Source organism: Delphinapterus leucas, chromosome 2 (genome assembly GCF_059928025.1).
Source record: "Delphinapterus leucas isolate spDelLeu-1000000601 "Yukka" chromosome 2, BTC_Dleu_Yukka2, whole genome shotgun sequence".
NCBI lineage: Eukaryota > Metazoa > Chordata > Mammalia > Artiodactyla > Monodontidae > Delphinapterus > Delphinapterus leucas.
The window spans coordinates 42,336,103-42,362,655 of record NC_143130.1 but is presented as its reverse complement, the minus strand read 5'-3'; the positions used below and the strand labels follow the sequence as shown (position 1 = coordinate 42,362,655).

General features: G+C 46.1%; 2 protein-coding genes across 15 annotated transcripts in view; both read right to left on the bottom strand.

Moving 5' to 3' along the window:
- MRPL46 (mitochondrial ribosomal protein L46) overlaps window positions 1–7,481 on the bottom strand; it is a 36,367-nt gene extending 28,886 nt beyond the window's left edge. The window contains exons 1-2 of the mRNA XM_022563446.3: window positions 7,264–7,481; window positions 6,206–6,319 (exon numbers count right to left, since the gene is read on the bottom strand). The gene's annotated coding sequence lies outside the window, so the exon portion shown is untranslated. The remainder of the gene's footprint in view (window positions 1–6,205; window positions 6,320–7,263) is intronic.
- The window catches only part of DET1 (DET1 partner of COP1 E3 ubiquitin ligase), a 58,248-nt gene that overhangs the window by 14,383 nt on the left and 17,312 nt on the right, over window positions 1–26,553 (bottom strand). For 6 of the 14 annotated variants that reach the window (XM_022563441.3, XM_022563442.3, XM_030764010.2 and 3 more), the window contains exon 5: window positions 24,007–24,198. In XM_022563441.3, the coding sequence (XP_022419149.1) occupies window positions 24,007–24,198 (192 nt within the window). The other 8 variants (XM_089906827.1, XM_089906821.1, XM_089906825.1 and 5 more) reach the window with 4 other exon arrangements.

Here is a 26,553-nt window from a genome sequence, read left to right as displayed (position 1 = left end):
AACAGGTTCTCCCCTGGAGATGAGATGAGAGATGAGAGTCTGACAGAGAACAGACAGTCAGGACTGCTGCGCAGGGCCCATTCAAGAGCGGTTTATGAGACAAAATTGCTCTCTGGGTTAAAGGGGGCCGAGAAACCCCAGAGCTGCCACAGGGCGTGTCTAACAAAAGGGACTGGTAGGGCTGCGGCAGTTCCCACTTCACACGGACACCCTGGGCCGGTGGCCCTGCCTCTGAGGGACCGACAGGGCTCCCTTCCTGGGCCTTGCACCCAGGCCTCTGAAGGGAGGGATGAGCCTCAGCCATCGTTAGGACCCCTCTCTAGCCCCTCAGGTGTGCGAGCGGAGCGCAAGCTGCCTCTGGGAGAGGACAGTCGGGATCCTGACGACACATCCTTAGGAGCCGGCATAGCACAGGTTTTTGTCCTGTTGGGACCAAGATAATTGGGGCATTAATGGAAATGCATTTCTTACCTATTTTCTGTCTGATTGAAAAGTACTTTGCAGTCATTTAGGGCCCTCACACCCCTATAATCAGAGCACATGTCGCTCAGACAAGGCAGAAAACTGGGTCACCACACAGGCTCCAGAGCCTCTTGGATGCAATAAGCAAAGAGTACAGGCCCACCCCCTTCCTGTGCCCCACCAAGGACATCGCCAGCTCTGTGCAGCCCCTCAGTGATGGCCAAATTCAGCAAACAGGCTGAATTTGGACTATCAGGGTACAACTTTATTTTTCTCCCATCTCTGCCTCGCATCAACTATGTCAGAGCTCCTTTTCTGTACCCCTGAACCGCCATCTCAGGAAGAGTCCATGGCCTTCTTTTAGTTTGAAGAATAAGTCTCATTTTGATAGTTCAACTCCCTTCCAGGGATCTAAAAGTCCAGTCAAATCTATTAGAAAACTGTGATCTCGGACCTTTCGCAGCTTCTCCCCTCGCCCCTCTGTAGACCCCGTCTTCACTCCTCCAGGAACAGATGAGGGAGGATGGAATGAGGGGGGAAGTGCAAAGTCGTCCTGCTCTCTGTGGGGCTCTCTTGGCCAACACCGGCCGTCACACCTTCGTCTTGACAGGCTGGCTCTCGTGTGGGCCTGTGGTGGGATCTCTGGAACCAGTCCCCAGCCCACCACCCACGCAGAGACCTCTGCCCCGGGCCTTCTGTGGTGGACATGGAGATGGCTGCCCAGACACCCCCGCAAAGGAAGGGCCTGTTGCCCAGCTGCTGTCAGCCCCAGGGACAGTCACAGAGAGCTGTTATCCTTCCAACGGCAGGTCCACCGATGGCTGATGGCGGCCCGGGCATAGGGCCTGGCCAGCTCTGACAGGCACCTTTGGGATGGTTTAGGCCTGCAGCACAGCTCGGCTTCCCTCTGCCCACCCTGTCTCCTCCCCTCCCTTTCATAGTGCTGCTCCTGGGCCACTCCCTAATAAACAACCCCACACAAGCGTCTCAAGTCTGCTCCCCGGAGAACCCGCACGTGACCCCTTTAGCAAGAAGCACATGCACTCGGGCTGACGCCTCCCCACCCATCTCAGCTCCTGGCCCTGTGGCCCACCCCACCCAGGGTGCTGCTGCGGGGAGCCCTGAGCCCCGTTAGGTGAGTGGGGTACCGGCAATGCTGGCTCAAGGCCAGCTCCCTGCACAGTCCCCCCTGAGCCACAGGGACCTTGGGGACGCCCCACTTATCCCTGCCCCACCAAACGCCAGCAGCATGGCCTACCCAGCTGCTGCCCCATCTCCCTTTGCCCCACTCTGCCAGCCTCCCTGCTCCAGGCTTCTCCCGGCTGGAAGCAGGCACCACCCTCCGTCTTCATGTATATGCCCTCCCCACTACCTGTGAGATACCATCAATGTTTTGCTCCCAAGAACTCTCTTGAACCCTGCCTTAGAGGTGGCATGGAGCAGGTTCTGGTTTTCTGCAACTCAGTACGCTCCCAGCCAGGGCATGAGACACCACCCTCCCCTTCTGGTAGGGGCCCCAAACTCTGCAAGCTCTTCCCCCATCACTTGACTTCAAAGCAGGGCCAAGCAGTCCTGGCTGTACAAAGCAGTCCTGCGAATTAGTTGTGCTTGCACTAGATTTGGAAGGAAGAAGAGAGGCAGGGACCATGGCCTCCCCGCTGCTTTGGCTGGGGAGATGTTGGGTTTTTCGTCAGTGTGGAGAGGTGGTGGCGGCAGTGGCCGCGGCGGCGTCCCCATCTCTGGGTCAAAGAGAGGCAGTGGTCTGGGGTCGCCCACGGCCTCAATCACTCCTGAAGCCCTGCCTTCCTGATGGGGCAGAGGCAGCAGCTCTCTAGAGGGTCTGCAGGGGTGTTCTGGGCCCTTCCAACAGTGTTGTAAACACTGAATTTCCAGTAACAAATCCTCTTCTACCTAAAACAGCCAAAGTGGTTTCTGTTTCCTGCAACTGTGAACCTGACTGGCACCGGACACCTTTTCAAATTCCGAATCTCTTCCCTCGCCTGGATGGGGTGGCGATTGTTGGATTCGTCTTGCCATCTTTTAAGTCCCGCATGGATATGACTAGCCCTTCTATTTATCAGCCCTTCTCATCCTCAACTGAGCACGTGAAATCCTTGGGGATCCTTGTTAAAATACAGGTTCTGATTCGGTGGGTCTTGGGTGAGGCCTGAGAGTCTGCATTTCTGACAAGTTCCAGGTAATGCCTTTGCAGTATTCCCACCCCAGACGTGCTGAAGAGCACAGCTTTAGTTTGTGAGGGTACTGAGCATCTGTGCTCCTCAGCTGGGCCGTTAGTGGAAGTTCCAGGGCAGCAGGAAGAAGCCCCTTTACCGTAAATCCTGCGTAAGCAGGGCCTGGGCCAGGTGCGTGGGAGGCGCAAAGATGAGTCAGACACACTCGGGGCCTCCAGGATCAGTGAGCCATCTCCTACTGGGCACAGAGCCCGGTGGGCCGTGGGGACACAGCCTCCCGCCTTCTCCATGCCTGGTGACTAAAGGATTTGTCCCGCTCCCCAGGCACAAGCCAGCAGTGCTTCCTGCTTGGATAAGGGTTTCCGCTCCTCAACAGACGAGCACTTTAGGAGCACAGTGGGGCAAGGCGCTCATCCCAGAAGTGGACTAAGGAAGGAAGGCGCAGGGGGCTGCAGTTGCCGAGCTGGGCCTCTGCCCCAGTGACAGGGTGAGGGCATCATGGGTGGGCGAGGAGCAGTGGAACCACTGCTGGAAGGCCAGGCTGGGTGGCATGCTCTGTAAACAGTCCTCCTGAGCCATGCGAGGGTCATCGTGGGCAGAGTGGGGGCAGGGTCGGGCTTGGAATGCTGAGGGAAAGGACTGACAAGGGGCTGAGGCCAGACTGGGAAGGCCCTGCAAGGGAATTTGGGGGGCCCCTAAGGATCCTGAGCAGGGCTCTAATCAGAGGCATGACAGCATCGGGAGGAGATGGAGGTGGTGGCCCGAGGAGCAGAGACACAGGATAAAAGGGTTCCAAGGGCTTCCCTGGTGGCAAAGTGGTTGAGAGTCCGCCTGCCAATGCAGGGGACACGGGTTTGTGCCCCGGTCTGGGAAGATCCCACATGCCGCGGAGCGGCTGGGCCCGTGGGCCATGGCCGCTGAGCCTGCGCGTCCAGAGCCTGTGCTCCGCAAAGGGAGAGGCCGCAACAGTGAGAGGTCCGCGTACCGCAAAAAAAAAAAAAAGGGTTCCAAGTTCACATGTCCTCCCACCAGCCCCGGATTATAGGAGCCCAGCTCCGTGGGCCTTATTAGCTATCTTTTATAAACAGACCCATTCACTCAGCTGGCTTTCATGTTTCTTCAAAAGCAGAACACTAAATGGAACACCAGAAAAGAACATGTTGTCCATTTAGATCACACCAAAAGCATGTGCTTTTGAGGGGCAAATGGAAAATAGCCAGTAGAGCACTCAATAAACATGTGTTGAATGTGTCAAATGCATGAATGAATGTATAAGCCTAGAGCAAGCTGCCTTGTGCGGGGGCGGGGGGGGGGTTCCAGGGGAGTCCAGGTCTGCCCTGATCACAGGCAGTGCGGCACTGGGCAGCCTGTTCCTTGGGACCATCCCTCTGCTCCAGCACACCCGGTCCAGATTCACTGAAGTGCTGACTGATCACTAGAAGTTTACAGATCTCTTTACTGACATGACATCTTGACTTAGTATGGCCAAAATAAAACTCTTGATTCTTATCCTCTCCCCAGAAACCCTTTCCCTCTCCCAGTCTAACGTAAGGTAGCTAATGAAACCACTTACCCAGTTCCGGCCAAAAAACTTTGGATGCATCCTGGATTCCTTTGTCTTACCTCTACGGGGAACTCATTAGCTGGTCCAGCTGGCCCTACCTCCAAAATATGTCCCTGTCTGACCACCTCTCACCATGTCTACTGCTACACATGTCTACTGTCTTGTCTGGCTTGTTGCCTTGGCCTCCTAAGTGACCTCCCTGTTTCCTACCACCCCTTCCCCTGAGCACAGCCCATTTTCCACGTAGCAGCCAGAGGGATCTTTTTAAAATATAAACCAGATGTCACTTGTTTATCAGTTTCCTAGTTTATGTTCTGTCTTGTCTACTAGAACGGAACTCCATGAAGGCAGGGACTTGTGGATTTGCAGTGCCCAGGGCCTAAGAAAGTGCTCAGTAAACACCTGTAAATCTCACCGAATGAAGGAGCCTAAGCCAGTGGCTGGAGTGAGGACCTCATCTCCAACATCAGTCACCCAGGCTGCCCTGACTGGCCCATACTGCAGGGAAGCCGATACCCAGCTGCAAACTCAGCCATGTTCCAGATAATGCCATGAGAATGTTGACGAGCATTAGAAAATGTAATTTTTTAAAAATGGTTTTCTAGAACATTCCTGGAGAAATGGTCCAAAACGATAAGGAGAAGACTCTGGATTACCAACAAGACGAACAACTAAAATGATATATAGGAGTGGATTCTGGAGTGTTATCTAGAATTCAAAACATTAGCCAGTGTCTGATTCTGAAAGGACACCATACTGATGTCCCCAGAATGTGACAAAAGAATTTAGAAATGAAAACAGTGGGGATGTTTTTCTTCTTCTTTTTTTAAATAGGTACTTAATAGGGCTTCCCTGGTGGAGCAGTGGTTGGGAGTCCGCCTGCCGGGGTGGGGGACGCGGGTTCGTGCCCCGGTCTGGGGGGATCCCACATGCCGCGGAGCGGCTGGGCCCGTGAGCCATGGCCGCTGGGTCTGCACGTCCGGAGCCTGTGCTCCGCAATGGGAGAGGCCACAACAGTGAGAGGCCCACGTACCGCAAAAAAAAAAAAAAAAAAGGTACTTAATAAATATTTATTGAATGAATCAACTGCCTATGTAAATGAAAAAGAAAATATTCCCAAAATATCATTCTAAGTTTTAAAGTATAAGACAGATTAGAATGGTTCCAGAAGCAATATTCTGGAAAGGGGTCACTAAGGAATCACAGCATTCCATACACTCCTCCAGTGGCTTACCCATATAGTCCTCTGGCCCCAAGCTACTCAAATATATATTTCATTGTCCTATTACTTTCAGTGTATTTTTGAGAGCTGCTTCAAATCCTTTGTGAAATGAGGCAAGAAACAGACAGAAGGGCAGACAAAACCAATGAAACCAGCAGGCCCAAATCAAAGCAGATACAGAGGACGTGGACAAGAGGCGGACTGAGTAGGACAGGAGAGATACCACTCACCAGTTACAGACAGACACTGGGCCCATCATCTTAGTTTTACACCTCACTTTCTAGAAGGGAGGAGGTTCTCTGAACCTTTGGAAAAGCTCCCTGGCCATCAAGAGGTGGAAGATTCCACGGCCTTAGCGATGGCCCTGTCACCTCCTGCTGCCATGGGGACAGAGATTAGCAAGCACTAAGCTCCCCGGGCTCGGAGGTGCTGGAAGGGGCAGCCAAAAGGGCCCACTGTGCATCTCCACCCGGTGGTCACTGAGGTTGCTGGGCACACCTAATCCAGCTGTCACCACGCACTTGCCCTCCTCTGCAAACAACAGCTGGTCGGGGCTGGGCTCCACGGCTGCCCATCTGCCACCCGCCCTCCCTGGCCAGAGATGCTCAGGTGTCCTCAAGACGGCCCTTATCGCTCACAGCACCACCCCTCCCATCCCCCTGGCTTGGTTCTGTGGCTCGGATGGGGCCGGCCGACTGCCAGCAGTGAGTCCCAGATATGCCATCTGCCCTCAACTATCCCACGCCCTTCCCCAGGGCCCCTTACCATATGCGGAGGGTGCAGGGGGCTGAGCTGCAGACTCTGAAGTCCATTTGAATTCTGGCTCCAGCTTTGTGACCTTTGGCAAGTTACTTAGTCTCTCTGTGCCTGAATCCTTATCTATAAGATGGGGACAAAGCATTTCAGAGAGCTGAGCTGAGTCAGTAAGTCAACATAGATAAAGAATTTTACACAGTGCCTGACTCAGGTGCCCGAGAAATGTTAGCTATTTTATTTTTTTTATATTTATTTACTTATTTATTTGGTTGTGCTGGGTCTTAGTTGTGGCATGCATGTGGGATCTAGTTCCCTGACCAGGGATCGAACCCAGGCCCCTTGCACTGGGAGCTCGGAGTCTAAACCACTGCACCACCAGGGAAGTCCCAACTAGCTCTTTTTAGACCCCTGCATTCCCTTGGACCCTCCAGAAGGCACCCCGACAGCAGACCTCTCCTTTAACTCAAACAGAGCCTTCAACTCCATCTGTCTGCACTTGATAAGGAAAGCTAAAGAAGCACCTTTATAACCCTCTTCGGAAAGCATCCTGAAATCTATGAGGACCTTCAGAATCTAGTGGAAAGGCCTGCACACTAATTCTGGCTCTGTCAGTGACTCCCTTATTCTTGTTCTCTAGTTGGTTGCCTAGTCCATAACCTGGGAATCATGCCGCCTAATCCTCATTACTCCAGCGGCAGAATCCCACTAATTGTATGCTGTTTCCAGATGCGAACTGGATTTAGAAAACACAGTTTTATACTAAAATATCAGTATTTGGGGGCCACTGCCCTAGGAAAGGGTCTCTCCATGTACCCCTCCTGTTCAGCAGAGTAGGAAGTCTGCCACGGGTGGGCCAACCGGCAGAGCCTCAGCTGTGAGGCCCCTGTAGTGGGAGCTGGTCTTTGCTCCCTATTAGAACTCAGAAAATATAGAATCCCACAGACCCAGAAAGAGGTTCCAATGCTGGGGGAAGCAAACAAATGACAATGGCACTCGATGGTCTGAAAAGCAGAACTGCGGGGGACAGCCCACGAAAGGCAATGTTAGGGTGAAAGGAGGCCTCGAACCTGAAACTGTTGGGCGTTTCTGAATTGCATGGCCTCTGACTCGGTGATGCTTCACCGCGGTGATGCTGCAGCGCACGACTGCCTTCCGTCCTGGGATCCCTGCAGCACCGGGTGGCCCGAGCCCAGTCTCTCTGCTCTATTTTCTAGAGAAGGTGTGCAGAGGACATGCTCTTCCCCGGCCTTCCTCCACACCCACCCGAGCAGGCGTCCTGCTGTGTTGTGCCTTGCACAAAAGAAAACACATACCTGGTAGGTGTCTGCAGGCTGAGATGAGCTGGCCTTTGCCTGCGCAGTGGGGGAACTGGGAGGGGGTGGCTTCCTATTTTCACTTCCTCCATAAGCAGCAGCTGGAAGGGAAGCCAGAACTGAGGGCTGCCATCCCCCACGGCCTCTCTAGAAACGGAAAAGCTAGTCCTTTCTCACCACGGGTAGAATGATTTGAAAATGCCAGATTAACCCTTCAAACACTCACTTGTGCCCACCCAAACCTGGGGAGAGGGTGTGTGCTCCCTGGGAGAGGGGCTGCCTAGCCTGGCACTTGACGAGCGCTTTCTGCCATGGGTACTGGGCACCAACTACACAGCAAAGGGGGCCCAGATGTGCAGTCTCTAATTTCATCCTCACAACAACCCTCGAAAGTCAGTATTATCATGGCTTTTTATATGTGAGAAAACGGGCTCAGAGAGGTGATGCTCTAGCGTCACAGACTGAGAAGGTGTGGAATGAGAATTCTGGAGACCAAAGTCCCAGCCACTCACTGGACTCCCTCCCGCAGGGAGTGGTCAATGCCTCTGGCTGGGGTCCACTTCTCTTCCATTTCCCCTCCTCTCCCCTCTTCTCACCAGGCTAACCCCTCTCATCCTTCAGAATTCAGCTTAGGCCACAGCTCTGCCAGAAGCCCTCCTGGACCCCACCAGCCTAGGTCAGGTGCCCAGGTGTCTGCTCCCCTGGCTCCTATGCACCCATCTCTCACCTGTTCTCAGTGAATCCTCACCTGCTCTCAGAGCTTCTTTCTCTGCCTCCCCATCTGGTCTGTCAACTCAGGTCTGCAAAGACCATGGCTTACTGTCCTTTCAGCCCAGTGCCTAGCTCAGGCTGCGATGCTCAGAAGCTCAAGAAATGTTTGTGAAAAGAATTAATGAGTAAATACAAGAGGACCCCTGCAGAAGCAGCCTCCCTCACACTGCTGAGGATACAGAAGGGTGCAGGGGTCACACAGCAAACAGGCCAATGGATCGGTGAGGTGGGTTATGCAAGCCGGAGGCACACACGCCCAGTCTAAGACGGCCCCAACCGTGGGACTGCGGGCCTCCTGACGGCAATGTGAAAATGCAGGATATTTTATACACCTTCAAATCTGTAAAAACACCACATACACCTAAAAGGCATGTCACTGAGCAGCATCTCATCTCAAAGCGTCCAGTTTGCAGCCTCTGCAGAAGCATTTGGGAAGAACTGGGGCCCAGAGTCTGGTTCCTGAGCAGCCGTCTCTCACACCCCTTAAGGAGTGGCAAGTTCAGATTCGGGGCTGTGGCTGCTGCTGACATCTCTGTCCCCACTCCCCTTTCCAAAGCCCCTGGAAACCCAGAGCAGTTGGAGCCACCAGGAACGAGGCTTTCCTTTTCCCCTTGCCTGGGACAGGGTGCCCCCAGGGCCTCCAACACCCACCAAGTCCTTCCTGAAAGGTAGGCTCCGCCTACTGTGGGGCAAGATCTCTCTCTTCCCCTAAAGTCTCCCAGCTGCACTTCACAATCCCAGCAGACTTTTTTGGACCATGTTGCTCTGTCTGTATTATAGCTGGTGACATTCTTTCTGCTCTCATCATGAACTTGAAGGAGTGGGGTGGAGTAGGCAGGTCAGGAGCTTTAGCACCATATCTGGCTTTGCAGGAATAACAGGTTCAGATCACTCACTTCCCCTGGAGAGCCAGCCCTAGACCCAGGGACCACCCCCACTCACCCCCACCCCAGGCTGTGACAGCAGGTGGGCCAGCCACCCACCTTGTCTGGAGAGAAGCAATCAGACATGAGTGCTGCATGTTGCTAGGGAGCAACTGGTAACAGCTGGCTGAGAAATAAGTCGTGTCCCTCGGAAAGCATGTTCTTGGCCTCTAATTAAATGCTGCTGCAGCGTCTCTTCCTTCAGGGAGCTATAGAAATGTGCCGAATCAATGCAGGCAGGAGCAGGCTGGGAGCAGCAGGTTCACAAGCCTGTTAAGGCCCCTCCTGTCTGTGTAGAGGAAAGGCTCAGGGGACAGGAGTGAAATTGCTAAACCTCCAGGAGGTTGGTAAAGTAAAGAAAATCCTGGCCTCAAGACTACTCAGCTCAACTAAGCCCACAGAGTGGCTACCTAATACCACTTCTGCTGTTACAGGTGAATTCATTGGTTAAACACTTTTTAAAAAGCTCATTAAATCCTACTTCTGGGTATATATCCAAAAGAATTGAAAGCAAGATCTCAAAGAGATATTTGCGCACTTACATTCATAGAAGCATGATTCACAATAGCCAAGAGGTGGGAGCAACCCAAGTGTCCAGCAATGATGGATGAATGGATAAACAAAATGTATAATACTATATACATATAATGGAATATTATCCAGCCTTTATAAAGGAAGGAAATTCTGACACATGCCACAGCATGGATGAACCTTGAGGACATTGTGCTAAGTGAAATAAGCCAGACACAAAAAAACAAATACTGTATAATTCTACTTATATGAGGTAACTAAAGTAATCAAATTCATAGAGACAGAAGGTAGAATGGTGGTTACCAGGAGCTGGGGTGAGGGGGAAATGGGGAATTATTGTTTAATGGGTATAGAAGTTTCAGTTTTGCAAGTTGAAAAAGTTGTAGAGTTTCAGTTTTGCAAAATGAAAATGTGTAGTGGGCTTCCCTGGTGGTGCAGTGGTTAAGAATCTGCCTGCCAATGCAGGGGACACGGGTTTGAGCCCTGGTCCGGGAAGATCCCACATGCCGCGGAGCAACTAAGCCCATGCCCCACAACTACTGAGCCTGCACTCTAGAGCCCGCGAGCCACAACTACTGAGCCTGCGTGCCACAACTACTGAAGCCTGCGCGCCTAGAGCCCGTGCTCCACAAGAGAAGCCATCGCAGTGAGAAGCCCGCACACCGCAACAAAGATTAGCCCCCGCTCGCCACAACTAGAGAAATCCCATGCACAGCAACAAAGACCCAGTGCAGCCAAAAATAAATAATAAATTTTTTAAAATGTTGTAGAGATAAGCTGTACAACAATGTGAATGTACTTAACACTACTCGACTGTACACTCAGAAATAGTTAAGATGGTAAATTTCATGTCACGTGTTTTTTACCAGTTACAAATTAGGAAAAAACTCATTGAAAAATTTTAAGTAATACATGTTTACAGTAAAAGAATCACAAAGATAAAGGGGATAAGGTAAAAATTAAATATCCACCTTCCCTCACCCCCAGGCCCACTCTCCACAGAGAACCATCGTTAACAACATCTTCTGTGGGCCTTCAAAAATGTTTTACGGCTCTAAGAGCATGTATGTATTTATGTCTTTATTGATTTCAATTTCATTTCAGATTTTAGTCGTTTTTCTTTTTTATAAAAAATAACATCACACTAAACACACTTGTTCAATTAATATGTCTCAGAGAGCTTTCCAAATCAATATGTATGGATCTGTTTCATTATTTTTGACAGGTGTATCAGACCCCATTTTAGGGACATTTCATAATTTATTTAGTCTATCTCTACTGATGCACATTTAGTAGTTTCCACTTTTTCTTAATAAAAAAGTTGCAATGAAAAGCCTTAGGCATACACCTTGGTCACATATGCACACGTTTTGGCTTACTAACACAGAATTTAACTGGGCTAAAAGATATGCACATTTATTAAGACACTACTCTTTGTCTTTCAAGAAATCTGAATCAACTTTCTCTCCCACTAACAGTGGGTGAGAGCACCCTACCTTCTTGACAATACTGGGTCATCAAACTTTTAACCTTTGCTAATCTGATGGGTGAAAAATAAATATTATAAGCATTTTTCATACAGTTGTTGACCACGTGTATTTATTTTTCCTGTGAACACCCTGATAATAATATTCTGTGCCCGTCTTTTCTTTGGGATTGCTCATCTTTTTATTATATATTTTTTAAATGTTTTAAGCTAAGGAAATTAATCCTTTGATAAATGGATTGTCATTTGCCATTTGATTTTGTTTTGATATTTTTTGCCAAGTTTTCATTTGTATGTATTCAATTTTATGGAGGTTTTTTTTTTCCCCTTCTTAAAAGGGGCTTACTCACTGCAAAATTATAAACAGAAATCTAGAAATGGGCAATTACAGGCCCATTTTGTGTCCCTTATCTTTCTCCGACCTTGGCACTTACTGCCTGCCCCTCCCTGAATCTTCTCTTCAGGAGATTCATAGAAATGTTCCTTCTCCAACTTTCTCCATTAAGTCTTTTTTATGAAACTTGCCATCTTTCTAACAAAATGTTTTCCAGTCTTCCAAAAGTCATCTCCCTACTTGATAACCAGGAAAATCCCCTCTCCCTCTAGGATTTTGAGTGGATGTATACCGGTTATGAATCCCTGTATCTTCTGCTTAACCTCATCAGATAAGGTTTTTTTTTCTCAATGTCTCCGCAGTTTGTAATGTGAAAACATATGCATTTTTTCATTTTCTCAATAAAAATGATACAGACTTGTTTTTTCAAAAGGAATCTCCATCAAGATTCTAGCATGCCCACTACTTCCACTTTTACCCTAACTTACACTGAGTTGAGAACCACTTTTCAGATAAACTTTATTTTTAAAAAAACATAAATAGAATGACATTTAAAGTTTAAAAAATTGACTTGGAAAAACAATCTAGAAGCAATTTATTTTGAGTAACACATTCCTCCATAAGGACATATTTCAAACCTCATAACGCCCAACAAAAGCTGTTGAGGGAAGCCTGAAAATTACCCTTTACTTCTTTGTTCCTCTGTTCAGAATATTTCCATCCTTCCTTTTTTTTTTTTTTCTTTTAGTAGAAATATAGACCCCTCTCTATTCTCTCAACAATTTACTAAGGATAAGAGACAGCCTCTTCTTCTAATCTTGGAAAGTTAAGTACTAAGCTTGGAAGAGAAAGGGTAGTTGAAGACCAGGCAATCTCCAGTCTCAGGAAGCCGAACGGGACCAGCCAGGAAACCCGCTTCTGCTATTAGAGTTACCGTGTACTACTTACTGCCAGGCGGCAGTTTCAACAGCTCTCCTGGGGCACTGTAACGCTGCCTGCAGGGGACAGAACTTCATCATCAGAGAGTTAATGAAACAAGGAGAAACAGTGGACTCCCACAAAAAAGCAGTCCACCACTCAGTTTTTCCATCCTAACTCCACATACTCAAAGACTGGTTACCTGGTCGCTTTACTGATGGTGGGATGGGTGAGCCGGGGAGAGGGCAAGACACCTCTTTCTTTCAAAGAGAAGGAGATCGGTATCCGAAGACATTACCAGACTGGAAACTCAAAGGCTGGGACTATGACTTACACAATCTTATATTCCTAGTTCCTGGCATTTAGTAGGTCCTCCATAAGTGTTTAATAAATGAATGAAATAAGCCAACCAGGGTTTTTCATGAGGCTGCAGTCACCTGTAGGCTTGACTGGGGTTGGAGGATCTGCTTCTAAAAAGTCACACGCACATTTTGAGTGAGGAAGAAGCCTCATTTCCTTGCCAAGTGGGCCTCTCCAGGAGGTTATCTGCGTGTCCTCATGATATGGCAGCTGGTTCCCCCAGAGCGAGTGATTCAAGAGGGGCAAGGTAGATGCAAAAGCCAAGCCTTGAAATGTCTTTTATAACAGAGCCTTGAAAGTGACACACCACCACTTCTGCTGTGTTTACTGCTCACACAGACCAATCCAAATACAATGTTGGGAGGGGACTACACACGAGCATGAATCTAGGAGATAAGATCACTGTGGGCCATCTTGGAGGCTGGTTACCACAATGTATCACTAACAAAAAGAACCCAGATAATTCAACCATGGCAATGCTTTTTATTACTTGCAATTACTATTTTGTACAGTATGAACCATGCCTTTTATTTTCTGATGTTTTGACATCTTGGGGCCTTGCTGACCCTGTAGGGAATGTCCCTCCCAGGGTTAGCTAATTCCTAGGGTTAGCAAACAACCTGCCTGGGAGTGTGCCTTTCATTACACACCAATCCAGAGTCAGTACCTAACCAGCTCCTTTATGGCATTATCCAGCTGCCCTAATCACCCAGGGCCTGATATGAGACAACTAGTGACAGCCCTTTGTCCCAGAGCCCACCAAAATTATTCAAATTAGCCAATCCCAAGCCTATTCACTCTGACTTGCCTGTTCCTTCTTGTAAAAACCACCCTAGAGGCTCTTGCACACATTTCCCCCTCACTCTCTCTGACTCCTGATTGACCCGGGTGCTTCCCTATGCCATGCTTCCTATTTCTAGTGACTTCTGAGTATAACAAACTTCCCTCATGACAGTCATCTCCATGTCTGTGTGTCTTACCATAACTGATTAAAACAAATCTCGATACTCTTAAAATGTACACCTATTCAAAGAGCATTTTAGGCCTTTTTTAGATTGGAGGCATCCAAGCCATGATGAAGAATACCTAGCTTCATCAGCGCTTCCTATTTGACCTCATGTCTAATTTCATTTTCTTCCTATATTGAATCACATATCCCTAGAAGCTAATCAGCTTCTGCTCAAAGTCAGCATGAAGTTTCTGACAAGTTGGTTCACACCTTAATGATTAGTCCTGTGATCTGCATGAAATGGTCACACTAGACCTCTCACTACATTAAGAAATTCTTCCATTTATTCCAAAGGATGGAACAGTTTCCCCTTCATTCATTTACCTTGCTTGGTGTTTGATAGGCAAACCTTTCACACCAATCTCAGCATGTCAGTAAAATTTCAATTACTAGTGTGGATCTTTCTTTCTTTAGTTCTAAGCAGCACTTAGTTGCTGCTTTGCAAAAAATACAGCCTCACGTTCATTCCTCCAATGGCAAACCTTTGCTTCACTAATACTGAAATGATCCCCACTGCTCGGCTTCTGTACCTTTCTGAGTACAAAATAACCTTTCATTGTAATATCAAATCACAGTGCATTCTTTTGGAAGACATCTTACACAGCACATACATTTAACATATGGCATCAATAATGCATATTACTTGACAGAAGTGATGACAATATGAAGAGCATGCTCAACGTGCACATGCACAGGTGGTGACAGCAGTGACGTCACAACTGCTGCCTGGCTGACACTCACAAGATGCCAATTAGGTACACTCCGATTTTGAAAAATGCATCCCAGAACTGATGCAGTGAGGTAAATACCTTCCCATGTAAGGTGCTTAGCAGAGCTTCTGGTCCATGGTAAGCCCTTACTAAATGCGAACGATCAAAAACAACAACAGGGCTTCCCTGGTGGCGCAGTAGTTGAGAATCCGCCTGCCGATGTAGGGGACATGGGTTTGTGCCCTGGTCCGGGAGGATCCCACATGCCGCGGAGCGGCTAGGCCCGTGAGCCATGGCCACTGGGCCTGCGCGTCCGGAGCCTGTGCTCCGCAACGGGAGAGGCCACAACAGTGAGAGGCCTGCGTACCGCAAAAAACAACAACAACAACAACAAACTCGTGGCAAATGAAGCTCCCTCTGTCCAATGTGTCTGGCTGCAAAGAGGGTTAGGGATGTTCTGATCTTCTCAGACCTGGGTAAGTGGGGACAGAGGTAATGCCACCAGTCTCCTGTGGGTGATCAGGGCTGGACCTGGAGAAGGGCAAGCTCTTGTTGCTTGGTCACCAAGGAAAGGAGGAGTGTTTAGTTAATGCTCATTTAGTGCTCGCATCAACCCTGCAAATGAGAAATTATCCCCATTTTAGAGGAGGATAAACTGAGACTTCGGTCAAGTTCTTATTATCAACCCTAGGGCTACAAAGCTAGTAGCACAGACCTCATTTGCAAGCCCAATCTGTTCTCATAATTCTATCAGAGCATGCTCTGTAAAGAATCTGAGTCTGGGACTTCCCTGGCGGTCTAGTGGTTAAGACTTCGCCTTCCAACGCAGGAGGTGCAGGTTCGATCCCTGGTCTGGGAACTAAGATTCCCACATGCCCCGTGGCCAAAAAACCAAAACATAAAACAGAGGCAATATTGTAACAAATTCAATAAAGACTAAAAATGGTCCACATCAAAAAAATCTTAAAAAAAAAAAAGAATCTGAGTCCTACTATGCATCTCTCTGCTTCCTACATTGTTTCTGCCTCTGATAATCAAATGCTGTACGATGGAGAGAGCCTTCAGAATTTTTTTTTTTTAAACAACAGAGGGTTATAGCTATAAAGGGTATACACTGAGCAGATTAATGTTGTAAACAAAATTACCCCCAGAACATCAAAACCACTTAATACGCTCCATTGCTTTGGAAGCACACACTGCAGAGAACCATTATGCTGATTACCAATAATTATAATCTACTCATTAAGGAAAGTCCCTAAGGGCTTCTACAAAGGAACACTTCATGGCTGACATGGAGTTACTCTGTGTACTTGAAAATAATGAAGCTACTGTTCTTTTAAAAATTATCTAATTTAGGCTTTTCACTGATATATGTGCTTCTCTGTAAGGACTCTAAATGAAAGAGGTTCTGCTAAATTTAAATGGAAGTTTTCTGTCAAAGATCCAGAGCAGCTTCAAACTGACTGTTGACATGCCAGCTCCCTGCCGAGTAGGGCTGAGAGGACAGAGGTATTTAATCTGAAAGGTATATCCCCTGAAGTCTCTGCTTTTCTTAAACATTTTGGTTTCAAAGAACTTGTTTCTCCAAAGATTCTCGAGATTTATTGGATGAACATTTGTGGAGAGAAGACACTAGGATTTACTTAAAGCAGCTTTAAATCCTTTAGAAACAAAGTTAATGTAAACACATAGGGGTTGAGAACTAATTATGGGTCAAGTACTCAGTGGGCTGAGTGCTTTACCTCCCATTTTAACTATAATCCTTTTAGGTACAAGAAACAGCCAGGCCAGCTCAGGGATGCCTGCACAGGAGAGCCAGAAATCTTACAGAAATCCACTAGGAATCATAATTGGGCCTCACGGACACTGGAACTGAATCTAAGAAGGTCCCCAGACAGCAGGAATTTCATGACTCTTTCCACAGGCGATCTGCCTTTCTCTTTGCATCTATTAATTTGCTTTCAACTGCAAGAAACAGAAAATCTAATTCAAAGTGGCCTAAATAGTAAGGAAATTTACTGCCTCACCGAACTGGAAATCCAGATGTAGGGTGGGTTTCAGAGTTGGGTCTGAATCAGCCAACTGTGTCATCTATGATTCAGGTTCTTTCCTCTTCATTTTCCCATCCAGAAGGCCAGCTTCATCCTAAGGCTGATTCTTACTGAATATGATCATAGGGTGTTGCATGGTGAGAATATGGGCTACATGTTTCCTCACTAACATATTCTAAAGAGAAATGTTTCCCCAGAAGCCCCAGAAACCTTTATCTCATGATATCATTGACCTGAACTAAGTCACATGATATTCCTAAACTAACCCCTTATGCTGACTGGTCTTAGTCTAGTTCTAGTCACTATTAAGGAGTATAGGACTACCATGATTGGTTTAGACTGCTCAGGGCACACCCCTAGAGTGAAGTCATATATGTGGGGGATGGAAAAAAGTAAAACTGAGAATAATTCCTAAGTTTTTGCCTCTAGTAAATGGGTAGACACTGAAGTCATTTGGGAAATCTTGGAGGAAAAACAGGTTGGAGGTGGAGGTGAGAATCAAGAGCATTGCTCTGAATATGCTAGTTCTGAAATGCCTGTTAGATCTCCAAATGAAGAGGCCACATAAGCCATGGGATATATGAATTTGGTGTTCAAGGAAGGGGTCAGGGCCAGAATTATCATTTCGAGAATCATCAGCTTATACCTAGAATTTAAAACCATGGAATGGATGAAATCAACTTGAGAAAGAATATATAGAGAAAAAGAGGTGAGGATCCAAAGCCAAGGGCTGGGCACTGCAACATCTAAAGATAGAGCAGAGAAGCAGCCTGCAAGCAGGACCAAGAAGCAACAATTAAGGACTTCCCTGGTAGTGCAGTGGTTAAGAATCCACCTGCCAGTGCAAGGGACACGGGTTCGAGCCCTGGTCCGGGAAGATCCCACATGCCACAGAGCAACTAAGCCCGTGCACCACAACTACTGAGCCCGCAAGCCACAACTACTGAAGCCCACGTGCCTAGAGCCCGTGCTCTGCAACAAGAGAAACCACCGCAATGAGAAACCTGCCACACTACAACAAAGAGTAGCCCCTGCTCACCGCAACTAGAGAAAGCCCACGCATAGCAACAAAGACCCAATGCAACCAAAAATAAATAAAAATTTAAAAAACAAAAAAAAGAAGCAACAATTAGTAAGACAGGAAGAAAACCAAAAATACGTACTATCCTAGAAACCAAGTGTTTCTTGATATACAGAGAAATCAATTATGCCTAATGTCAGGAGGCTTCCTAAGAGAGGGACAAGAGGTGAGCACTGTATTAGCAACATGGAATCACTGGTGACTCAGACAAGGGCAGCTTCAGTGGAGTAATGGGGACAGAAATCTATCAGAGTGGGTTGAGGAAAAAAGTGGGGAAGTGAAAACATGTACAACTCTTCTGAGAAGTTTTTCTGTGAAGGTCCCAGAGAAATGAGCAGTAACTAAAGGGGGAAATGGGGCCAAAGCAGGAGTTTTTAAAGAAGAAACATCCTCGAACATATCTTTATGTTAATGGGAATGACCTAGCAAGAGAAAGATGGAGGAGAGAGAAAATAATTGCAAGAGCAAAGACCTTGAGAAGTCAAAAGGAGACAGGATTCAGTGAAGAGGTGGAGGGGTTGGCCTTTTATAGTAGCAGGGCTATTTCATTCAGGAGGAAAGGCAGAGAATGGGCATAGAGGCAAGTCACATGGTGGACATGGTAAAGGAAAGATAAGGAATCCCCACTTGATCGTTTCTATTTCTGCCATGAAGTAGGTGGCAAGGTGATCAGTGAGAAATCAAAGGAGGGGCTTTAAAGAGAAATGAAGACATTAAACGAAGAAATGAAAACAGCAATTTCAGGGAGTGGGAAATTAGACAAGAAAAGTATATGAGGATTGCTCAGCAGTTAGAGGTGATGAAAAGATCTAAGATATGACCAAGGGAATGCATGACTAAGGTGGAGGGAAGTGTAAATTAAGCCTCAGAAAGGCTAGGAAATTGGCCCACTGGTCACACAGCTAATGAGCAGAAGAGCCAGGATTCACAGTGAGGCCCGAGTAACTCTACACTCTGTGCTCTTTCTGCTCTGCCAAGTCTTCAGGTACAATCACGCAACCTGGTACAAAGAAAAAGCTACAGGTAAAGGGCTTCTACCAAGAAAGGTTCACTCAGCTCCACAAACATGTGACAGCTTTGGGACCCTGATTTCCTCATGACCTACATAGAATCTGGGAGAATGCTTCAGTATTTCATCCATCCAGATGGCCAGTGATAGTGTTCAAGCTCTCCCTTTGGATTACCACTGACTTGTCTGGCCTATCTCTACTCCCTCCAAGCCACCTTCCAGACCACTGAAAATTATCTTTGTGAAATTCATACTATGCCTTCCATTGCATAACACCCTAGCACCGTGCACAAGGTTTCTCTTCGTGACTCAGTCCTGTTGCCCTGGGCCCCCCACACATCTTGTGCTGTAGCCATTAGATTATTCACCGTTTCATAACCGTGACAGCCCTACTGATGCTTCCATGCCATTGCACATGCTGGATCTCTCCTTGAAATGTCCTCTGCCCTGGTTCACATGACAGATTCCCATTTACCCAGTTTCAGTGTCCCTTCCCCAGTATAGCCTTCCTTCTCTGCCTCTCCTTCAGCCCCCTCCACTGTTCCCAGATATAAACTATTGGGGCTTTTACCATTTTGCATTATAATTCTATTTGCCTATTTCTCTCCTCACCCTCAACATCTTGGCACAGCATCTACCTGACACACAGTAGGTGCTCAAATCTTATGTTGAATGCTGAATGAGAATTAATTTAGCTGTTCAAAGTTGAAGATTATGAAATAAGCTGAACTGCTTTTGGTGGGGCTCAGCATCTCATATCACAATTATGTTCCCAAGGGAAGTCAGTACCTAGACAGTAGAGGGATATAGGATCCAGCTGTCTGCATCCACGGCTCCTTTCCCAGCCTGCTCTGAAAGCTACCTTCAAAGTCAAAGGCTACTAAACAAGCTTACTACATAAATGGTGGGCACAGTATGAAGATGAAACATAAACATCCTGACAAGTCCTGTGGAGGAGGCTGAGAAAGTGACAGAAGGATGCTGACTGGTGGCTGGCAGGTGTTTATAGGAGAGCAGTGATGGCTCAGCCGTCCAGGAACAACCTGTCTGATCTCTTTAGAGACACCTGGAGCTTGCCAGCTCCCACTACTCAAATTACAGTAAGTGCTGCACAGTGTTTGTTTCTGCTGTGGCAGTGAGAACCGCTCACTCTTCCGCCTGCACAACACAGATGGTGCAGATGGGAGCGTGCTTCCACATGAGGATGTGCAATTATGCCCAGTTCCTCCAGCTGTAACAATTACCAGGAGAACACCCGAGGGAAGGAAACAATCCCGGCAGATAGCTGTCTTCCACGCTGGCACACACCACTTAGTCCTCCCAAGAGCAGCTGCTGGATCTATGGCCTCTAGTCCCTTTCACAGTCCTTCCTGGAACTCATGTATTTGAAAAACATTTGGTGAGATCAGAACATAAGGCAGTCATTAAACAGGATATATTTAAGTAAGAAAATACCAAGGCTTTATTTTTTTTTTCTTATAAAGACAGCCCTGCTATTGGCTAAGTGGAAAGATGTACACACTTCTCATGAGTAAACAAGATTTACCTGCTTCAGGCTGCATACCATAATGCCAAAGTGACATGAAGGAGGCAGAGGTGTAATGCTCTCATCTTCATAGCAATAAAATGCAAAATAAAAAAAACTTAAATGGACTTAATTAATGCTAGGCATTCCCACAGGGAAAAGGCAAGAGGACTTTAAGTCGATCGGGTTGTACTGTGTACGACAAAAAAATTCCGTCAGGCTGAGCCACCTGGCTCTCCCCATCTGAGGTATACAGTCTAGAACCGACAAGGCTGAGAGTCAGGAGCTTCTGCTTTACAGTCCACTGAGATATGAAGGAGGCAGAGTCTTGGAAGACCGGATGACCCACTCTGGTGAGGCACCTACGTGCAGCAGTGTCGCATATGGAAGTTGACAACATACTCAGCGTTAGTCCTCTGCACAGAGATAGCAAAAGGCTCGAAAGGGTGGAAGGTGAAGGCAACAAGGCGTCGCACCGTGTGGTTGATGGGACGGCCCAGTAAGCCTGCCTGAATCTCAAACTTGAGCAGACCAGAGTCCCGGGCATAGAACCTAAACAGAACAAGAGAGAAGGAGAGGATGGGACAGATACTGACCACCATCTTGAAACCTGAACAGCAGGAAAATGTGCCAACTCGTTATTTAACCTCACTGGTGACATCTCCTCTAACAGCAGCCCCAGGTTATTGGAACTGCAAAATCACCTTTGTCTGATCAGCTCACTTTACGGGCAGGGTGATTATGAACTTCCCCGTGCTGTCCTGAGTCACTGGGTCATTTCTCTTTCCCAAGATGACCCTTAGTTACAGCCTTAACTACAGCCTCCCCTTTTCCAGTAGCTACCTGCCCAAGATTGCCTAGTACAGGACTGGAAATGAAATGTGAGCCACATACGTTATTTTAAATTTTCAGGTAGCCACATTAAACAAAGTAAAAGGTGAAATTAATTTTAATAATATTTTATTTAACCCAATATTGGTATCTAAAATATTATCATTTTAACCTATAATCAATATAAAAGATACTAAAAAAAAGTTTTTTTTGTACTAAGCCTTTGAAATCTGATGTGTTTTGACACTTGAGCACATCTCAACTTGGACTAGTCACATGTTAGTGATGTCAGTGCTCAACAGCTACATAAGGTTAGTAGCTACTATAGAACAGTGCAGATCTAGGCCTATATTTGAGTTTTTCACTTTCAAGAATAAATTCCTTTAGAAGGTCCTTCTTTTTCACACACAAATACAAAATACTAAGTAGTTTTTACTTTTTCATCTAACGCAGTAAGAATAAAGATGCTTCCATCCATCCCAATACTTAAATAAATGCCTTTTTCCCACATGCAAAATAAGTGCCCTGTGAACTTGGGAACTAGAGATGATCAGCAGCGTTGGGGCTGAACTGGGGGAAGTTCTAGAAAATAAAGAGCTCTGAAATAAAGAGCTCTATAATTTCCCTTTTGGGAAGCAAATATATACTAGACGTAAAGATATTCATACCCCTTGACTCAACAATCCCATTTCTAAGAACTTATATCCTTAGAATTTAATTTAAATGCAGTAAATAGTGACATGAATAAAGATGCCTACTACAGCATTAGCTCTAATGTAAAAATGCAGAGAGAATAATGCTCAGTAATAGGGAAATAGTTAAATCAATTATGGTACACCTACTTGATGGAATAATATGCCACCATTAGGACTGTAACTGTGAGGACTATGTAACAATATGGAAAAATGTTTATTAAATAAAAGCAGGCTACAAAGTATTATGCCAACCATGATTACAACTGTGTAAACATAAACATGCATACTGGCAAAGACTAGAATGGAATATACAATGAGTGTTAGAGTAATGGCATTACCTCTACAAATGACTTTTATATCCCTACATTTCTCATTTTAAATTAAAAATAAAGAATTACAAGAAAAATCTTTTAAGTCAGGGTCAATGGCATTTCCAGATTTGTTTAATCTTTTCAAATCAGAAAGGCAGGGAAGTAAAAAAGGAGAGAAATGTATCTCGTGCTTCGTGACAATATCAAATGAGGCCAATTATCTGCTTTCATGTGTGAAAAACACATTCACCTTACCCACATAGTCCCCAGCACACAAAGGGCTTATAATTTAAAGTGAGCTGTTTGAGCTCCTAAATCTAACTACCAGTTTACAGGAAATATGGGGGAATGAGAAAGGCAGTAAATACGCCAGAGATGCAATGAGCAAAATCTAGAATATGGTGAATACTACCGGACGAACAACCTGGTTTCTTCAACTATTTCACTGCAAAGAAAGTAAGAGGGAAGCAGAACCCATAGAATAAAAAAGACTTAAGAGGATAGCAACCAAATACAACATACACACCTTGTTTAGATCCGGACTGGAACAAACTGTAAAAAGACTATGCACAAGACAATAGGGAAATGTGAAAACTCACCAGATATCGATGATCTTAATATATTTTTGTTAATTTTCATAAGATGGAATAATGGTATTAAGGTTGTATGTTTTTAAGTCCTTACCTTTTAGAAATTCATACTGAAATATTTACAAGTGAAATGCTATGACACCTGGGATGTGATGGTCCAGGGTGGCAGTTGGGAGGGGAGAAGTGGTGGTGGAAAGAGATGAAACAACACTGACCATGAAGTGATAACTGTTGAAGCAGGGTGATGGGTACAGGGAGGTTCATTATACTCTTCTACTTTAATATGTTTAAAAATTTCCATATGGCTTCCCTGGTGGCGCAGTGGTTGAGAGTCTGCCTGCCGATTCAGGGGACACAGGTTCGTGCCCCGGTCCGGGAAGATCCCACATGCCGTGGAGCGGCTGGGCCCGTGAGCCATGGCCACTAAGCCTGCACGTTCGGAGCCTGTGCTCCACAACGGGAGAGGTCACAATAGTGAGAGGCCTGCGTACCGCAAAAAAACAAGAAAAAAAAAAAATTTCCATAATAAAAAAAATTTTTTTAACTGGCTTTTGGAACCTGACTGCAATTTCTCAAAGGATATATTACAAATGGTGATTAAGTGTTCAGAGTATGTTACACAAGCCTATTTAATACACAATGAAGCTGGATTATGAAATACTATCTACCACTATTTCTATGTGAAAAAGACCTTCCAAAATCCAGCTCAGGGCTCCAGGAACACACCTCCCTTGAAATAACCCCACTAGTGGCAGTGGTGCCAGTTCCTCTCCCTAGTACCTATTATAGCACACAGAACCACCCAAGCTCCCGGCACAGACAAGCGGGTCTGTGAATTGGACATACGTGAGGAAGGCATTGCTTACAGGAGATTAGTTTCAAGGTTCTAGCAGTAATACAGTGATCTGCATTCCAAAATTCTTCCAAGTGAGGAAGCATGAGTTTCTCCAAAACCTGCCTGTTTCCCAAACCGTCTCTGCTATCATTTCTATTAGGTAACATGAGAGGATAAAATAATTTGAGCTGGATAAAATTTAAGTCTCAATTATAAACACTGTTAAGAAATGGTATTAGATTATTAAATTGAAAAGTATGGTTTCCTTCTCTGGATACCCTGAAAAAGGAACAACACTTATCTGAATTTGATGTTTTGATGAGAAGCAAAGAGCAGAACTAATTAATTTATGAGATTAGTGCCTGAATGATCAAAGTACCCACCATATTATAGAAATAGCCTACCCTCTGAATTCAGCCCATGAGTACAAGTGGACAGAGTCACAGTGAAATGATGTTTAAGAAGTAGAGAAAGAGAAAGCAGGCCACCTCCTCAGGCAGTGTGCAGCTGAAGCAGGGATGGTGTACCTGATAGGGTGATCTCCACAAGTCTTGGGCCGCTCCATGACTGACACCCACTTGTCATCGTAGCTGAAGAGAGACAAATCAAGGTAGGGGCTACCACTGTAAGACTGGGCGCTGATGGGGAGCTGACCCAGCAGCCGGCGTACTGCCTCCGTGTGCCCTCCATACTTGGCATTTACAATAGTGTCTTTAAACCTAAAATAAAGCACCAGTGAGGAAGGCTATGTTAGTGGCACACAAACTGCACTGGGTTTTAAAATGACAAACATATGTCTAAAAACAACTCATTCTGAAAACAAAATCTAGATATTGAATTCTGACACATCACAAATCTGCCTAGCTACAAATATTCTCAAAAAGCAAAAATAGAATGAGAAATTGGGAACATTAAGTTACTTTAGAAAAGTTAGCAAATATTCTACAAAAGTTAACAACAGTATGACTAATCTATGACAAATATTTCTACTCAAACTTATTTCCTCCAAATAGCAGCCTTAGACTACATTAAAAAGGAGTTACACAGAGTAGAAAATCCTGAACAGACACAGCCTCTGACTCTTCTTGGGATCAGTTATAAGCCAACTTACATCAAACCTTTTGACAAATTACTCATTCTTTGTTTAAATAAAGTTTGGGAGCTTGCTACTTATACTTCTGCCAAAACTCCAGTATCTAGAAGAACAGTAACATGGATACAGAATCACCTATCTGACTTATCATTAATAATAACAATAGAGCAGTTATTTCTCACAATTATAATGAATACTAAATTTAATACCCTTTGACTAAGTATTTCTATTCTTCTGGAAGTTTGCCCTAAGGAAGAAAAATCCCTGTGCACGTTCAATATAGCACTGTTTATGACAATGAAAAATTGAGAGAAAAATTAAAAACCTAATAGAAAACCATAATTTTCAAAGATTATATGGTAAAAGAGGAAATGTTTATCATAATGGTAAGTAAAAGAAGTAGGCTACAATCTGTATATATAGTATGATCAAAAACACACACAGGGGCTTCCCTGGTGGTGCAGTGGTTGAGAGTCCGACTGCCGATGCAGGGGATATGGGTTCGTGCCCCGGTCCGGGAAGATCCCACATGCCGCAGAGCGGCTAGGCCCATGAGCCATGGCCGCTGAGCCTGCGCGTCCGGGAGCCTGTGCTCCGCAACAGGAGAGGCCACAACAGTGAGAGGCCCGTATACCGCAAAAAACAACAACAAAAAAAAACACACACACACAAATTTATGCCTTAAAAAAAAAAACTGGTGGAAATACATCAAAATGGTAATAGTTGTGTTTGTGTAATGACATTTTAGATTTTTTTTTAACCTTTTTCACTTTCCTATAGTTTCTTAGAAAATATGTCAACTGTTTATCAGCTTGATTTTTCTTTTATTCTCTATATTGAAGCATATCATATAGTTTAACAATCAAGGGGAAAATAATTTTTTTAGTCCAGGGGAGAAAATACGATATAACATTTCATCCCTGAAACTAATGGAATAAAAAACTTGAATGTTCAGGACTTCCTTGGTGGTGCAGTGGTTAAGAATCTGCCTGCCAATTCAGGGGACACGGTTTCGAGCCCTGGTCTGGGAAGATCCCGCGTGCTGCAGAGCAACTAAGCCTATGCGCCACAACTACTGAGCCTGCGCTCTAGGGCCCACGAGCCACAACTACTGAACCCACATGCCACAACTACTGAAGCCCGCGTGCCTAGAGCCCGTGCTCCGCAACAAGAGAAGCCACTGCAATGAGAAGCCCATGCACTGCAACGAAGAGTAGCCCCTGTTCGCCGCAACTAGAGAAAGCCCACGCGCAGCAACAAAGACCCAACGCAGCAAAAGATAAATAAATAAATAAACAAACAAACTTGAATGTTCGTAACTTTGATGAGACCAGAAAGATTGATTAGATGGGTTTTGATTTGTTTTCACTGCTAGCCTGCAGTGCTAGATGGACATTAACACTTCTCAGTTCCCCCAAAAGAAAGCCTAGTGTTAACACTGCTCTTCCATTATTTCTCGACAGTAATTTTCACAGCCTCAATGTAAATCATAAAATTAAACCCTGGGCCACAAAGAACTTATTTCTTTCCCTTTCATTTGAGCTGATATCAAAGATCCTGGGCTCTTTGGTTTTCAGCCCTTTGTCAGTGAAGATCTACTACTCCAACACTGCCTGACTCACTGGCTTCAAAAGTTGGCTTCGAATGATGGGGCTGGCCCACAGCTTCATGATAACCACAAATCAAAGCCTCCGTGACAATCCACGGGCTGAAGCAGCTCCTAATCCCCGGCAGCACCCACCACCTCTACTCTCCAGGCTCCCCAACAACTAAAAGATGAAGCAGTGGGCTTCCCTGGTGGCGCGGTGGTTGGGAGTCCGCCTGCCGATGCAGGGGACACGGGTTCGTGCCCCGGTCCGGGAAGATCCCACATGCCGCGAAGCGGCTGGGCCCATGAGCCATGGCCGCTGAGCCTGTGCGCCCGGAGCCTGTGCTCCACAATGGGAGAGGCCACAACAGTGAGAGGCCCGCGTACTGCAAA